This window comes from Hordeum vulgare, chromosome 6H, assembly GCF_904849725.1.
Source record: "Hordeum vulgare subsp. vulgare chromosome 6H, MorexV3_pseudomolecules_assembly, whole genome shotgun sequence".
In the NCBI taxonomy this organism is placed as follows: Eukaryota; Viridiplantae; Streptophyta; class Magnoliopsida; order Poales; family Poaceae; genus Hordeum; species Hordeum vulgare.
The window spans coordinates 197566665-197584367 of NC_058523.1; the positions used below are offsets into that span (position 1 = coordinate 197566665).

General features: G+C 47.3%; 1 protein-coding gene across 1 annotated transcript; it reads right to left on the reverse strand.

The window, feature by feature from the left end:
- Positions 1 to 831: 831 nt before the first annotated feature.
- Positions 832 to 10285, reverse strand: LOC123401813 (protein GRAVITROPIC IN THE LIGHT 1-like). The gene is made up of 2 exons (XM_045095662.1): positions 9956 to 10285; positions 832 to 2390 (listed from the first exon to the last, which is right to left on the reverse strand). The coding sequence occupies exon 2, from the start codon at positions 2342 to 2344 to the stop codon at positions 1091 to 1093; it is 1254 nt and encodes a 417-aa protein (XP_044951597.1). The 5' UTR covers positions 2345 to 2390; positions 9956 to 10285; the 3' UTR covers positions 832 to 1090.
- Positions 10286 to 17703: the final 7418 nt, after the last annotated feature.

Below are 17703 nucleotides of genomic sequence, written 5' to 3' on the forward strand. Positions count from 1 at the left end.
CCATATGCCACGGTCAAATAAACAAGATATAGAATCTTACAACACGCCTTGAACATCGACGATCCAGCACAATAGTGAATACAGATGCACCGGAATCAAAGGAAGAACAAGGGCCACCTGGAGCTCGACAAAATGGGCAAGCCATTTACCTGCAAACTAACGGTCATCAATAAGAACCGAATCGACAACCGAGTTGAAAGTTGACATTTGATTGAGTTGGAAGCAAAAAAAATACCGTACGCCTGTGGAGAGAGCCCTGATCTATTGTTTACGCGGGTTGGATACGAAAATGGATGGACGAGCAAAGAGATCGGCGCGGGGGTGGAAGCACCAGAGAGCAACGGGAGGTGGAGCTGGGGAGCCTGAAGAGCGGGGAGGGCAAAAAGAATTGTGAAAGGAGAAAGGAGGGGGGCCTTATCCAAGGGCTCTTCGGCCTCCTCGAGGCCAACGGGTGCTCTTTGGCCAGCCTCAGGCCGACAGCCCGCTCTTCGGTCACCCAGGGGCCGACCGGCCCTCTTCGGCCTCCCGCCGGCAAACAAGTCCCCCTTCAGCCCACCAGAGGCCGACCGGGTAGTATTTTTTTTTCCAAATTCAACAAATAGTTTTCGAATTTGGTACAAATTTAGTCATAATTTGATATTAAATATAGCCATTCCGTTACACATTGGCTACAAGTTCAGTATAAAACAAACAAAATACTACCATCATTATTAGGCAGTACAAAAGCCAAACAAAATACTACCATCATCATTTGGCAGTAGAAAAGCCAGATTAGGCACCACATGGAGGAGCTGAATGCCAGTTTGCAAATGGCTGTACAGTCACCATATGTAGACCAAATGTTTTAATTTATATGTAGACCAAATGTTGGGGCAGGATTTACATTACATTACATTACAAAACAAAGAAAGCACACATTACAGTCCTCAAATGACCAAACCATACTAGTACAGTATGTTTTTGCAAAAAGGTGTAGCTACCACATTTCGTACGAAATAACATTTTGGAGAGGCAGTATTTGCATACGACATACGATAATCTTGCATGATGTGTGAAATACCCAGAATCTTCTCAGGCAACCCTAACACTTTCAGTCGGCACATTTTACACCAGAAAGGTACACTCGAGACTGTATGACGCTAGTCCCGATCAAGAAACCAGGCATCACCATCAAGTCGACTCGAGGCCTCTCGGCATTCTCATCCAAGATGATGTTCTTCACGATGCTTTCCATGTGAATCTCCGAGAACTCGCTTCCCTTCTTCACTTGGAAGACCCTGACCTTTGGGTCGAAAGAGTAGGCCAGCCTGTGCAACAACCATATGGACTTCGCCAACTTAAGAAATGCCTGATAGAAAGGTGTCCTTGGATGCCCACCGCTCATGACGTAGTTTCTCTGATCCATGTTGCCAAAGAAAGAACCTTCCATCTTTGGGTGCACAAGTAATAGGTATTTGCTTCTGCAGAACTTTCCGAAAACTGAATCTGGGTTTTGGCTCAATACATCCAAAGGATCCATGGCTCGTACTGCAAGGAATTGATGGAAGAAAGCCTCATTGGAAACAGTAGCATTAGCAGCGTCAATCGAGAAGTTCTCTTGATGGAAACCACTGAAGATTCTCTGGCAGATATAGGACTCAAATGCATACTTCTTGTGAGCTCTCCTTGTGTAAACTACATCAGGTTCAATTGCGTTAGCAGCAGCATCAAGATCCCAACCTGCAGCTTTCATCATGTTGATCAAGGGCTTTGAGAACTCATGTATTGATTGGTATGCATTATCAGCAGTAGATGTAAACAAACTTGGTGTCAGCTCAACAGAGAAGTAGCTCTCCTCTTCATCAGATTCCTCTGATTCCTTGTTAAGTAAGCCCCTTTGCTTCAATTTCTTCTCCAGTTTTGTTTTCCGATGTTTGGCCTCATCGGTTTGCTGCTGTAAGTGGGTAATCTCAGTATCTCTGTTCTGGATCTGGGACTGGAACTTCTTTACCATGACCTCGTATGTCTTTAACAAGTTCTGCTGCTCCTGTATTTCAGAAAGCAAGCGTGAATCTTGAGGTGATGCTGCTACTGGCTTAGGATTTCTCTCTCTGTAAGTATGCTTGAGTTCTGAAAGGCTCGTGAGCTCATCTATGACAAGCTTATCAGCAGTTTGTATCTTGTCCGGGTCATATGGGGTGTGAGCTTCCTGCAGCTGAATATATGCAGCCTTTAAAGAGGATATGTTGTTGAATATCCTTCCAATCATACTGCCCATGTTCTGATTCATATCAATGGGTTGAGGATAAACTTTCTGGCTATTGTTGTCATAATTTAGTGACTCCTTGGAGCTGGGCCGGATCATTACTTCTTGCGCACAGGATCAACAAAGTTACTTGTTTTTAATCAGCCTGCAAAAACAAACACCGAGTAAGACACGAATTGCATAAACAGACATAAAAGGAAAAATAGCTCAGAAGCAACTTTCTTTGCAAGTTATTTACATCCTGTAATAAGAAAGAGAAATAGATCGTGCAAAGTAAACTACAGCATGCTTTGGGTTGCTCTGAACCAGAGATTATATAACCACACACCCATATTCTGAACCTAGAACAGCATATGTTACACAAAATGATCTCCACAACAAGTCCTCAACCCATCACAAACAGAACAACATTTGAGTATTCTAGTAGGACAACTAACAATAACTCAACAACCAGTCGATCTCCCAAGATGAACGGTATGAATTGCATTTTACTCATAGGGTGCCATGAGAAGATTCATTTCAAGACATATGGTCCATGGAACTGAAAGTACAAGCAACTACAAAGCAGGCAGCCTATATGGGCCAAACCAATGTCATCGTTAGATACCAATCATAATCATAATCAACTCCCTGCCTCTTTACAGGTCACTGATCCAGATTAAAAGGCTTGACCATCACATATCCTACACTGATGATGATAGTGTTGATTGCCCTCTAATCAAGAACCATGTTAGCCCAATTATACATTGCTTTCCTCCCAAGTATTGGCTATAGCAGGCCCAATTATACATATGTTTGTTGTCTGACTTAGGGACAGTTTGATACATATGTAAGTTCACTTGGGAAATGGGAGACGATGTTGACAATATTAGCTATTGGTAATTCAGAGACTCTTGACGCCTTGTAATTAATTTTTAACTTGGATTCCCATGTGGACATGCATCGCTCTCGATGTGCTTTAGAGAATTAGTGGGATTCGTATATGATAGGTTACTATAAGATCCATGCAGTGTCTGGCTTGATAGTGTGAGACATGAGATCCATGCAGTGTCTGGCTTGATAGTGTGAGGCATGAGATCCATGCAGTGTCTGGCTTTTTTTTTTGCGATGAAACATAGGGTTTTATTCCAAAGGTATAGACTTACAATCTTCAGCAACTAATTTGGTAATACATGGAGGTGGCTGGCCCAACCAACAAGCAGTGCTATCACCACATCTACCATAGTTTGCTAAACAATGAGCAACTCTATTTTGTTCTCGACTAATTTTAATTGGAATAACAACCCTATCCAGGAAATGCCTCCTAATCTCCGAAACTAGATTACCGTAGGCCGATCTATCAAAGGACTCCTCCGCACTCATCTTGAGAGCCACAGCACAATCAGCTTGGAGAACGATAGTGGATTGAGAGTGGACCACCGCCAACTGTAGCCCTTCTTTCATCGCTTGCAATTCTGCTTCAAGGGCGTCGTTGCAATGGAACAATTTGCGATAGGAAGCAAAGATAACAGTCCCTTTGTTGTCTCGAAGAATCATACCAGCGCCTGCTGACCCATCCACCGATAAAGCCACAACCTGCACCGCCGGAGCTGGCCATGGCTTACATGGCCGAGATGTGGGGATTACCATTGTGTTTGCAGATACCGTGATCGGGGTTTTACCTTTCAAAACCTCCTCAACACTCATTGCTATGTATTTGTAGGAGTTGTAGTAGCTTGACAGAAACGAGCATGAAATGTCCAACGGGGGAATAATTTTGCCATGTATGATCTCATTCCTCAAATGCCAAATCCGTCATAGCACCATGATGATCCTGCTCCGGATTAGTTCTTGTGACTCCATCAGCAGGTGTAGCAACCACTCAGGCCCGGTACATACGATATCAGTCCTGTTCGGCAGCGGCCATGATCTTTGCATTGAATCCCATAGACTTGCGGCATTAGGACATACCAGCAGAGCATGAAATGATGTCTCCTCACGTCCACATAGGGCACAGACAACGGTTGTTCCTATATGTCTCCGGTATTTCTCAGCTAGTGTAGGGAGTGAACCGGAGATCACCTGCCAGGCAAAGTGCTGCATCTTTGGAGGTGCAGCCGCATTCCAGACCAGTTTCCACAACGGCCGGCCACCCGATGGGGCTGACAAAGAAGCACGTGGGTTGATTTGATCCCAACAGGTTGACATTGCAAAAAGATACGCACTCTTGACCGTCAGATTACCTGATCTGTCCCAAGGCCATGACACAAAATCATCCAGTTGGCGTGGAGAGGTTCTGATCTTCATAATGGAATCAACATCAGCCGGGCAAAAGTATTGTTGCAGCAACCCAATCCTCCAGTTGCCGTAACCGTCCAGAAAATCCTTTACTTTGTTAAGGCGACAATTGCGCTTTGGCAGAATAGGAGTGAAAGGAGGACCCCTAGGAATCCACGGATCCCTCCAGACACGTATGTTTGCACCATTTCCAACCCTCCAGATCATACCTTGTTTCACCAATTCCAACCCATACTCAATACCCTTCCACACCGCCGAGGAGCTAGCAGGAAACACCGTATCAACCAGATTGCCATTAGGGAAATACTTTGCACGTAGTAGTTTTGCACAGAGCGAGTCCGGAACAGTAAGAAGCCTCCAGGCTTGTTTGGCTAACAAGGATTGGTTGTAAGCACGCATATCTCGGAAACCCAACCCGCCTTGAGACTTAGAAAGAGACATCCGTTCCCAAACAATCCATGACATCTTTTTCTTCCCATTTTCCACCCCCCACCAGTACTGTCTCATCATTTTTGTTAAATCATCACACACACAGAGCGGTAGCTTGAAGATACTCATTACATATACCGGAATGGCTTGAGCAACGGCCTTGATGAGCACCTCCTTGCTGGCAAAGGATGAATATCGTTCACTCCAGTCAACCAAACACTTGCTTAATCTGGATTGCAATGACTCAAATCGCCCCTTATGCATACATCCTTCTGGAACTGGGAGACCCAGATATTTAGGTTCAAAAGCTTGTTGTGTGACACCCAGAATCTGTTTGACATCTTCCGCAACCTGAGTAGAACAACTCTCAGCAAACAGGATGGAACACTTAGAGGGGTTTATAAGTTGACTCGTCACTGACGCATAAGTGTTCAACACATCCTTCACAATCGTCGCCGACTCAGCAGAAGCACGAAAGAATAGCAAGGAATCATCAGCAAATAGTAGATGAGAAATAGCAGGTGCACGCCTACAAATTTTTATAGCTTCTAACCCTCGTTGTTGGCCAGCCACATGTAAGAGAGATGACAGGGAATCCGCCACAAAGAGGAACAGGAAAGGCGATAAAGGATCACCTTGTTGTATGCCACGGGTCGGTGAAAATTGCTGCAATAGTCTGCCATTAAATTTAACTGAATATCTCACAGACCTCACACATTCCATAACCAGAGCAACCCACCTTGGCGCAAAACCCCATTTCAAAAGTGCAAGCTCCAAATAGTCCCAGTCCACTCGATCATAAGCCTTCGAGAGATCAAGCTTGTAAGCACAAAAATCTGTACTCCCAGGGGAGGACTGGATATGATGGATACATTCGAACGCAATTATTGAATTATCCGAGATCAATCGTCCTCGGATGAAGGCGCTTTGATTTTCTGAAATCAGCTCTGAAAGGCAAGGACGTAGCCTATTAACCATGCATTTAGAGACAATTTTGTATATGACATTGCAAAGCGAGATTGGCCAAAAATCCTTCAAAGATGACGGGTGTTGGACTTTTGGAATCAGAACAATGCATGTATCATTCACTCCCTCTGGCATATGCCCAGTAACAAAAAATTGTCTTACCGCCTTAATGATTTCCTCCTTCATACAACTCCAATTCCTCTGGTAAAAGCGAGACGGAAAGCCATCAGGACCAGGTGCCTTTAATGGTCTAATCTGGAATAAGGCATCAGAGATCTCAGTGTCAGAATAGGGAACAAGCAGGTGCTCATTTGTATCTGCCGACACCTTTGGCTCCAAAACATCCAGGACAGCCACCGGATCTAAAGTTGGGTCTTTCGTATATACCTCCTTAAAATAAGAGGCAGCCATCCGCTCCATCTCCGAGGGAGAATTGCACCACGAGCCATCCTCTTTCTGTAATCTGCGGATGTTATTTCTCCTCACTCGCCAGACTGCTTGCCGATGGAAATATTTTGTATTGCGGTCACCCTCCTTTAGCCAAACAATCCGACTACGCTGCAGCCACATCATCTCTTCTCGGTAGAGGAGCTCATCTAGCTGTTGCATCTTCTGACGAATTAGTACTCGATCAGCATCATTTAGCTGTAGGTTTTCAAGCTCCTTTTGAAGCGTCGCAACTTGTTTCTCCATCTGCCCGAAGTTTTCCTTACTCCACGTACGAAGGTCAGCCATAACAGTTTTCAGAGAAGCTGACACATTACCCAAATCACCGCCCGGTCGGGATCTAGCCCATGCTTTGGAAATAATATCTGGTAGCTTTGGGTCACGTTCCCACATAATCTCATATTTCGGCGACCCCCTACGGCGATGATCATCCGATGCATCCAGGTACAGCAAAATGGGGCAGTGATCGGACCTGGGGGAAACGAGGTGTTGCACCCTCACGTACGGAAATAACTCCCTCCAGTCATCACATGCACATGCCCGGTCTAACCGAACTCTCACATTGCCTTGTCCATTCTGACCATTATCAAAGGTATAAGGCACTCCGGAGAAACCTAAGTCCACCAATTCACATAGCATCAGGGTATCTCTAAACGCCTCCATTTGACTTTCTCCTCTGCTAGTCCTCGAGAGATGCTCGTGTTGCCACAAAGCTTCATTAAAGTCACCACAAACCACCCACGGGAGGGCCGAGGTTCCCTTTAGCCGGACCAAGTGATCCCACATACGTTGACGGTGCTCCACCCTTGGTTCTCCGTACACAAAGGTGGATCTCCAGCTCTTCCCAGCTCCATTATCCACGACAGCCACATCAATATACCGCTTACACGACTCCAGTACTGTCACATGTAGTGATTCATCCCAGAATAGTGCAAGGTCCCCTCCACGGCCCTCCGAATCCACCCCACAGAAGCCTTTTAATCCCAGTTTCCATTTCATCTTTTCCACTTTAACACTTGGCTGTCTTGTTTCAGCAAGAAAGACCAAGCTTGGGGAATGGGCTTTTACAAGAGCCCGAACTTCACGAACTGTCCGACGGTTCCCCACCCCCCGGTAGTTCCAGACTAGGTGACTCATTGGGACTGGCGGCACTCCTCGAGGGAGCCCGCCGGAGTATCGTCAGAAGCTAAAATTTCACCTCCCACCTTCGCTCTTTTACTACATACGGTATTGCATGGCTCCTCCTGGGCATCGGCTCCTTGGCCATCCGTAAGCAACAAAACCTTCCCCCTTGGAGTAAACGATCCATCAGCCCCTGGTATAACAACACCATCATTCCCATTCAGACGCTTACGGGAGGACTCATCCAAGTCCATGTCACTAGGCTGGGTGGTTTTAATCGGGCTAGATGCTTTATTCTCCCCCTTCGCCACCTGTTCTTCTTTGCTCATCACAGACTTGGGAGCAGACGGGTTGATATTTGCCTTGTTCGCAGACAGGTCCTCCCTATTCGGTCTACCACGAACTAGGTGATCAGCGTATAGGTAGGCTCCAAATTTAAGATCCTTCTCCTCGAACACGCCATTACCACACTCCTTGTGTTCATGCCCTATGATACCACAGGCACTACAAAACCTTGCTAGCTTCTCATATCTTACTGCAAAAACGTTGCGGGTTTTGTCCTTGACAATACTAACGGACTTGGTCAGTGGCTTCCGGATATCATGATTCACTCTAACTCGGACATAGTCACCTCTGGAGTTCTCATTAATTCTGGTCTCAAGAACATCTCCTGCACTGCGAAGCAATTTAACAATGAGAGCATGTCTAGAATAACCGTCCGGCAACTTGTGTATCTATAACCAGATAGGCATATACACTATCGGAACCTCTTCAGCTTTATTGAATCCATCGTAAGGAGCCAGAAGAACAGCCATGTTACGGAAGAGCCATGGACCCTGTTGCATGATGCGGTCCCAATCCCCTAGGCAATACACTTGGACGACAAACAGATTCGGTCCTATCGGCCGGAACCGCACTTGCTGGGAACAATTCCATGCAGCCCGCATGTCCTTGTAAAACGCAGTTTGGCTGAACGTCTTCAAAGTCTGAACCCTAGCAAGAGCAACCCAACGAACCTCCTCCAGCAACTCGGGGGCTTCCTCCTCAACCACAACATCGTCAAACTCATCCTCATGGAGATCTAACTTGTCAAAGAAATCACCAAGGTCATCATCTTTCCCTTGGAAATCACAGTTCGTCGAAGAAAACGCATCTGACGCCGCTGCCATGGTTAGCGTCTAGGGTTTCCTTCAGCACCAACAGAACAACGGGGGTATGGAGGGGTGGCTGGGAAGGGAGGGTGTGGGGGCGGGGGAGGCAGGACGCACACGGTGGAAACGACGGGATCGCCGGCTCTGGTGAACTTACGGTGGGGAGACGCCGTAAGGATAGAAAACCCTAGCCGCCGCTAGGGGGAAAAAAATTCGTCTACTGCTTTTTTTTAATTGAGGGAAACGAAGTCTCCATGCAGTGTCTGGCTTGATAGTGTGACACAGGTTTTTTAGGCTAATCATACCCAGCTCAGTTGAGAACCAGTTGTCACACACCATAGTACTCCACTCATCCACTCTCCTCTTCTCCTTCTCCATCACAATTTCACATGTTTGTTCCTGTCCAGTGGGAATCCACTAAGACTCGATTTGGCTGGTGGACTGGTTCCCACTTCCCCAAGCAAACCCTTCACTGTACCCCCTCGCCGATCTCCTGTCTGTTCCAAACCAGGCAATTATGGCTTCAGCACTCCAGCAGCTGCGGGCCTGCGGCCGTCACAATCGAAGCCAAAAACCTCAGCTTCCCTGGAATTTGCCTTCTCGCTGGATTTCGCTATTCCCAGATGGATTCGACCCCTGCCCCTCGCCCCTTCATAGGGCCTTCCATAAATTTTCTCCGCTCCACCAAATGTCGGTTGCATAGCCCTAATCCTGTGGTTTCCATTACCATGAAACCTGGGCACCACAAGATCTACAACTGTCTTACAAGACCAAAAGGCTAAAATGCTAACAAAAGAGTGCAGAAAGTAAAATCCCTAAACCGACGGTTACGGGTGAGTACTAGAAGGATGCGGCCAGGTTTCACTATAATTGTCATCCTCGGCTGATTAGAGAAATTTGAACCATCATAGTGATAGACAGATCTCAGGTTTGATTGAGTAGCTATATCACATGAACATCATGTGCCCACACATTACAACAACTGGGATGGCTGCTCTCTCAACTAGTTATCCTTTACTTGAAAAATAAAACATCAAAAAACGAAAACCTAGATCATGCTAAGCATTTGTATAAGCAAACAGCGCTGAAGAGAATAGGCATGTTATGGTTTTCTGTTGGCATCATTAGTTCATCTTTTCAAAGTTATCTGCAGCGCCTCTCTAACATAAGTCAAAAAAAAAATTCCAGCGAGAAGTAAAACATATCAATTTCAGCGAAAGGAGGGCCAACATATAGTGTGCATGAATCTGTTATTCACAGCATAATTGCAAGGATGGTAAATGGTGACAACTTAGCAGCATACAGAATTTATTCTTACCAGCAGACTAGAGGCTAACCAGCATTTAATCAGGAAGCCTAAGGGGGAGGAGGAGGCGGCGGCGGCGGACTCCACCTGAGTCCGAGAATGAGGAGTCCGGCGAGGTCAGGACGCCAGATGCTCAAGGGGAGGGGTGTCCCGGCGATCTGATCGCGGAGATCCGGGCAGTCTGCCCACGGAGTGGACGCGGGCAAGGAGGAGGGGTGGGAGGGGTCAAGGACGGTGGGGACGCAGCCAGGTCTGGCGAGGGGAAAGGAGCGCAGTGTCGAGGAGGCGAGCTCGGTGCTAGCGAGACAGGCAGAAGGAAGGCGGCGGATGAGAGGGATCGATAGAAGTGGGGGAAACGGGGATAGTATTAATGTGTAGCAGCATCTCCAATAGTCGCGTTAAGTGCCGCGTTCAAAAAAGACGTTTGCCGCGCGCGCTTCGACTGGTTTAGCGCGGAGATAGACGCTGGCTCCAACAACCGCGCTATAATGCACAGCGCGCGCCGCTCCAGCAGTGCCCAAAAATGCAGCGCGCGCACAACATTTTTTTAAAGTAGATTGCATTAAAATAAAAACGATATAAAGTTATTTTACATATATTGCAACTAGATAGGTAGTTCGAAAACATAGATAGATAGTTCGGTGCTAGATAGTTCGAAAACAAAAAAAGTAATCCTAATCGCTTCAGTCATCTGCACCATCATCATCTCGTTGGTGTCGTCACAGGTTGACAGCGAGATGTCAAACAAACGCTCATATTCTTCAGTGAAGAAGGACCTCCCGCCTACATTGACGAGGTCGGCTTGCGCACACGCCAATGCCTTCCGACGACGCCTGTCCAACCGCTCCTCGCGGCGTCGTTCCCAATATTCTTGCTCGTAGGCGACGTCCTCCGGGTGGCGCCGGCGCCACTCCGCCATGACCCGCTCGTCCTCCTGGGCGACGAGGAGGCGGCGCTGCAGCGCAGTGTGCTCCGCACGGTCTTGTGCGGAGTTTAGACGAGGCGGCGGGGCGAGGTCTAACGCCTGCTGGAGCGTGTGGACGTCCGGGAAATTCATTTGGAGGCGCGGCCTGCCTAGGCGCCACGCAGCCGCGTCGAACGCGCGGGCGGCCTCGTGCGCCGTGTCGTAGGTTCCGAGGCTAAGCCGGAGATCGCCGGAGCGTATCTCGGCGTAGAACCCGCCGTTCGGGCGCTGGCGGACGCCGCGGTAGCCCGACGCAGAACGGCGGCGCGGCGGCATGGTGGCGCGTCGGCGGCGGCGGCGACGCGAGAGGCAGAGGAAGAGAGAGCGCGCTCGGGCGACGGCGCGAGAGGCAGAGGGAGAGAGAGCGCGTGGAGCGGTGGCGCGAGGAAGCGGCAGCGCGCTGCCTTTTATGGGCGCGCGGGACGCGGCGCCACAAAAATGGCGCGCGAGCTGTCGCCTTTTCGCGCGCGCACGCAAGCGGTTCCCGCGCGCGCGGTTTTCCCGTCGCCGCTGGAGCGCGCCAATCTGTCCCGCGCGCGGTAAAATGCATGTTTAGCGTGCGCGCCTTTTTGCGCCGCTGTTGGAGATGCTCTAAGAGCGGACCTCTTAAAAGTGGTCTAAATCTTTATAATTTTTTAGGTTTTAAAGTTTTGATGAAAAAAGTAGGTGAACTTTTTCAACCGATGCGCCGGTCGAACGCTTCGGACGGTCTCGTCCACTTGCTTGTGGCTATAGCGAATCAAATCGGCAGGACCCATCACGTTATCTCTTTCTCATCCCCGCGTCATTCTCCTTTCTTTTTCCCAACCTCCTCGTTGTCATCGGAAATCCTACCCCGACGATCTCCTCCAGCGAGGCCCCGTCTTCTTCTCCGGCAAGCACCCTTGAAGCCTACCACCGAACCAGTGTCATCACATCGATTTTGTTGGGGAACGTCGCATGGGAAACAAAAAATTTCCTACGCGCATGAAGACCTATCATGGTGATGTCCATCTACGAGAGGGGATGAGTGATCTACGTACCCTTGTAGATCGTACAGCATAAGCGTTAGTGAACGCGGTTGATGTAATGGAACATCCTCACGTCCCTCGATCCGCCCCGCGAACAATCCCGCGATCAGCCCCACGATTTAGTATTGAACGGACGGCACCTCCGCGTTCAGCACACGTACAGCTCGACGATGATCTCGGCCTTCTTGATCCAGCAAGAGAGACGGAGAGGTAGAAGAGTTCTCCGGCAGCGTGACGGCGCTCCGGAGGTTGGTGATGACCTTGTCTCAGCAGGGCTCCGCCCGAGCTCCGCAGAAACGCGATCTAGAGGAAAAACCGTGGAGGTATGTGGTCGGGCTGTCGTGGAAAAGTCGTCTCAAATCAGCCCTAAAACCTCCGTATATATAGGTGGGAGGGAGGGGACCTTTCCTTGGGGCTCAAGGAGCCCCAAGGGGGTCGGCCGAGTCCAAGGGGGGAGGACTCCCCCCCCTCCAAACCGAGTTGGACTTGGTTTGGTGGGAGGGAGTCCCCCTTCCTTCCCACCTCCTCCTTTTTTTTTCTCTTGATTTTTTCTTCTTGGCGCATAGGGCCGTTTTGGGCTGTCCCACCAGCCCACTAAGGGCTGGTGTGCCACCCTGAAGGCCTATGGGCTTCCCCGGGGTGGGTTGCCCCCCCCGGTGAACTCCCGGAACCCATTCGTCATTCCCGATACATTCCCGGTAACTCCGAAAACCTTCCGGTAATCAAATGAGGTCATCCTATATATCAATCTTCGTTTCCGGACTATTCCGGAAACCCTCATGACGTCCGTGATCTCATCCGGGACTCCGAACAACATCCGGTAACCAACCATATAACTCAAATACGCATAAAACAACGTCGAACCTTAAGTGTGCAGACCCTGCGAGTTCGAGAACTATGTAGACATGACCCGAGAGACTCCTCGGTCAATATCCAATAGCGGGACCTGGATGCCCATATTGGATCCTACATATTCTACGAAGATCTTATCGTTTGAACCTCAGTGCCAAGGATTCATATAATCCCGTATGTCATTCCCTTTGTCCTTCGGTATGTTACTTGCCCGAGATTCGATCGTCGGTATCCGTAAACCTATTTCAATCTCGTTTACCGGCAAGTCTCTTTACTTGTTCCGTAATACAAGATCCTGCAACTTACACTAAGTTACATTGCTTGCAAGGCTTGTGTGTGATGTTGTATTACCGAGTGGGCCCCGAGATACCTCTCCGTCACACGGAGTGACAAATCCCAGTCTCGATCCATACTAACTCAACTAACACCTTCGGAGATACCTGTAGAGCATCTTTATAGTCACCCAGTTACGTTGCGACGTTTGATACACACAAAGCATTCCTCCGGTGTCAGTGAGTTATATGATCTCATGGTCATAGGAATAAATACTTGACACGCAGAAAACAGTAGCAACAAAATGACACGATCAACATGCTACGTCTATTAGTTTGGGTCTAGTCCATCACGTGATTCTCCTAATGACGTGATCCAGTTATCAAGCAACAACACCTTGTTCATAATCAGAAGACACTCACTATCTTTGATCAACTGGCTAGCCAACTAGAGGCTTGCTAGGGACGGTGTTTTGTCTATGTATCCACACATGTAAATGAGTCTTCATCCAATACAATTATAGCATGGATAATAAACGATTATCTTGATACAGGAATTATAATAATAACTATATTTATGATTGCCTCTAGGGCATAATTCCAACAGTCTCCCACTTGCACTAGAGTCAATAATCTAGCCCTCACATCACCATGTGAATTACATTGTAATAAATCTAACACCCATACAGTTCTGGTGTTGATCATGTTTTGGCCGTGGAAGAGGTTTAGTCAGCGGGTCTACTACATTCAGATCCGTGTGCACTTTGCATATATTCACGTCCTCTCCCTCGACGTAGTCGCGGATGAGGTTGAAGCGTCGTTTGATGTGTCTGGTCTTCTTGTGAAACCGCGGTTCCTTTGCTAAGGCAATGGCACCAGTGTTGTCACAGAACAAGGTTATTGGATTCAGTGCGCTTGGCACCACTCCAAGATCCGTCATGAACTGCTTCATCCAGACACCCTCCTTAGCCGCCTCCGAGGCAGCCATGTACTCCGCTTCACATGTAGAATCTGCTACGACGCTTTGCTTGGAACTGCACCAGCTTACTGCACCCCCATTAAGAATAAATACGTATCCGGTTTGCGACTTAGAGTCGTCCGGATCTGTGTCAAAGCTTGCATCGACGTAACCTTTTACGGCGAGCTCTTCGTCACCTCCATACACGAGAAACATCTCCTTAGTCCTTTTCAGGTACTTCAGGATATTCTTGACCGCTGTCCAGTGATCCACTCCTGGATTACTCTGGAACCTACCTGCCATACTTATGGCCAGGCTAACATCCGGTCTAGTGCACAGCATCGCATACATGATAGAACCTATGGCTGAAGCATAGGGGACGGAGCGCATATGCTCTCTATCTTCATCAGTTGCTGGGCACTGAGTCTTACTCAATCTCGTACCTTGTAGAACTGGCAAGAACCCTTTCTTGGACTGTTCCATTTTGAACCTCTTCAAAACTTTATCAAGGTATGTGCTTTGTGAAAGTCCTATCCCTATAGATCTTAATGCCTAGAATGTAAGCAGCTTCTCCTAGGTCCTTCATAGAGAAACTTTTATTCAAGTAATCCTTTATGCTCTCTAAAAACTCTACGTTGTTTCCAATCAGTAATATGTCATCCACATATAATATTAGAAACGCCACAGAGCTCCCACTCACTTTCTTGTAAATACAAGATTCTCCAACCACTTGTATAAACCCAAATGCTTTGATCACCTCATCAAAGCGTTTGTTCCAACTCCGAGATGCTTGCACCAGTCCATAAATGGATCGCTGGAGCTTGCACACCTTGTTAGCATTCTTAGGATCGACAAAACCTTCGGGTTGTATCATATACAACTCTTCCTTAAGGAAACCGTTAAGGAACGCCATTTTGACATCCATCTGCCAGATTTCATAATCGAAAAATGCAACTATTGCTAACATGATTCTGACGGAAAGCATCGCTACGGGTGAGAAAGTCTCATCGTAGTCAACTCCTTGAACTTGTGAAAAACCCTTTGCCACAAGTCGAGCTTTATAAACGGTCACATTACCGTCAGCGACCGTCTTCCTCTTAAAGATCCATTTGTTCTGAATGGCCTTGCGGCCCTCAGGCAGTACCTCCAAAGTCCACACTTTGTTCTCATACATGGATCCTATCTCGGACTTCATGGCTTCCAGCCATTTGTTGGAATCTGGGCCCACCATTACTTCTTCATAATTCGCAGGTTCATTGTTGTCTAACAACATGATTGATAAGACGGGATTACCGTACCACTCTGGAGCAGCACGTGGTCTCGTCGACCTGCGTGGTTCGACAGAAACTTGAACTGAAGTTTCATGATCATCATCATTAACTTCCTCCTCAACCGGCGTTGCAATGACAGAGGTTTCCCCTTGCCCTGCGCCACCATCCAGAGGGATGAGAGGTTCGACAACCTCGTCAAGTTCTATCTTCCTCCCACTCAATTCTCTCGAGAGAAACTCCTTCTCGAGAAAAGCTCCGTTTTTAGCAACAAACACTTTGCCCTCGGATTTGAGATAGAAGGTGTACCCAACTGTCTCTTTTGGGTAACCTATGAAGACGTACTTTTCCGCTTTGGGTTCCAGCTTTTCAGGCTGAAGTTTTTTGACATAAGCATCACATCCCCAAACTTTAAGAAACGACAACTTTGGTCTTTTGCCATACCACAGTTCGTATGGTGTCGTCTCAACGGATTTTGATGGTGCCCTATTTAAAGTGAATGCAACTGTTTCTAATGCATAGCCCCAAAATGATAACAGCAAATCAGTAAGAGACATCATAGATCGCACCATCTCTAATAGAGTACGATTACGACGTTCGGACACACCATTACGCTGTGGTGTTCCAGGCGGTGTTAACTGTGAAACAATTCCACATTGTCTCAAGTGAGCACCAAACTCGAAACTCAGATATTCACCCCCACGATCAGACCGCAGGAACTTGATCTTCTTATTACGATGATTTTCCACTTCACTCTGAAATTGCTTGAACTTTTCAAATGTTTCAGACTTGTGCTTCATCAAGTAGACATAACCATATCTACTTAAATCGTCAGTGAAGGTGAGAAAATAACGATATCCGCCGCGTGCCTCCACGCTCATCGGACCACACACATCGGTATGTATGATTTCCAACAAGTCACTTGCACGCTCCATTGTTCCTGAGAACGGAGTCTTAGTCATCTTGCCCATGAGGCATGGTTCGCACGTGTCAAGTGAATCAAAGTCAAGTGACTCCAAAAGTCCATCAGCATGGAGTTTCTTCATGCGCTTTACACCAATATGACCTAAGCGGCAGTGCCACAAAAATATGGCGCTATCATTGTTAACTCTAACTCTTTTGGTCTCAATGTTATGTATATGCGTATCGCTATCAAGATTCAATATGAACAATCCTCTCACATTCGGTGCATGACCATAAAAGATGTTACTCATAGAAATAGAACAACCATTATTCTCTGACTTAAAAGAGTAACCGTCTCGCAATAAACAAGATCATGATATAATGTTCATGCTCAACGCATGCACTAAATAACAATGATTTAAGTTCATCACTAATCCTGACGGTAACTGAAGTGACAATGTGCCGACGGCGATTACATCAACCTTGGAACCATTTCCTACGCGCATCGTCACTTCATCTTTCGCTAGCCTTCGCCTATTCCGCAGTTCCTGTTTCGAGTTGCAAATATGAGCAACAGAACCGGTATCGAATACCCAGGCACTACTACGAGAGCCGGTTAAGTACACATCAATAACATGTATATCAAATATGCCTGATTTTTCTTTGCCCGCCTTCTTATCTGCCAGATACTTGGGACAATTGCGCTTCCATTGACCCATACCCTTGCAATAGTAACACTCCGTTTCCGGCTTAGGTCCAGCTTTGGGTTTCTTCGTCGGATTGGCAACAGGCTTGCCGCTCTTCTTCGAATTGCCCTTCTTGCCTTTGCCGTTTCTCTTGAAACTAGTGGTCTTATTCACCATCAACACTTGATGCTCTTTACGGAGTTCAGACTCTGCGACTTTCAGCATCGCCAACAACTCGCCGGGAGACTTGTTCATCCCTTGCATGTTGTAGTTCAACACAAAGCCTTTATAGCTTGGCGGCAGTGATTGAAGGATTCTGTCAGTGATAGCTTCTTGCGGGAGTTCAATCCCCAGCTCAGCTAGACGGTTTGAGTACCCAGACATTTTGAGCACATGTTCACTGACAGATGAGTTTTCCTCCATCTTGCAAGCATAGAATTTATCGGAGGTCTCATACCTCTCGATCCGGGCATTCTTCTGAAAGATAAACTCCAACTCCTGGAACATCTCAAATGCTCCATGACGCTCAAAGCGACGTTGAAGTCCCGGTTCTAAGCCATACAAGACTGCACATTGAACTATTGAGTAGTCCTCCTTACGTGCTAACCAAGCGTTCTTAACATCCTGATCAGCCGTAGCGGGTGGTTCATCTCCTAACGCAGCATTAAGGACATAATCCTTCTTCCCAGCTTGTAAGATTAGCTTAAGATTATGAGCCCAGTCTACAATGTTGCTTCCATCATCTTTCAACTTAGCTTTCTCTAGGAACGTATTAAAATTCAGGATGATTGTCGCGTGAGACATGATCTACAACACAAATATATTCAAAGTGGACTTAGACTATGTT

Bases quoted from the DNA above. Each gene is read 5' to 3' on its own strand.
- LOC123401813 (XM_045095662.1), bottom strand. From the start codon at position 2,344: ATGATCCGGCCCAGCTCCAAGGAGTCACTAAATTATGACAACAATAGC.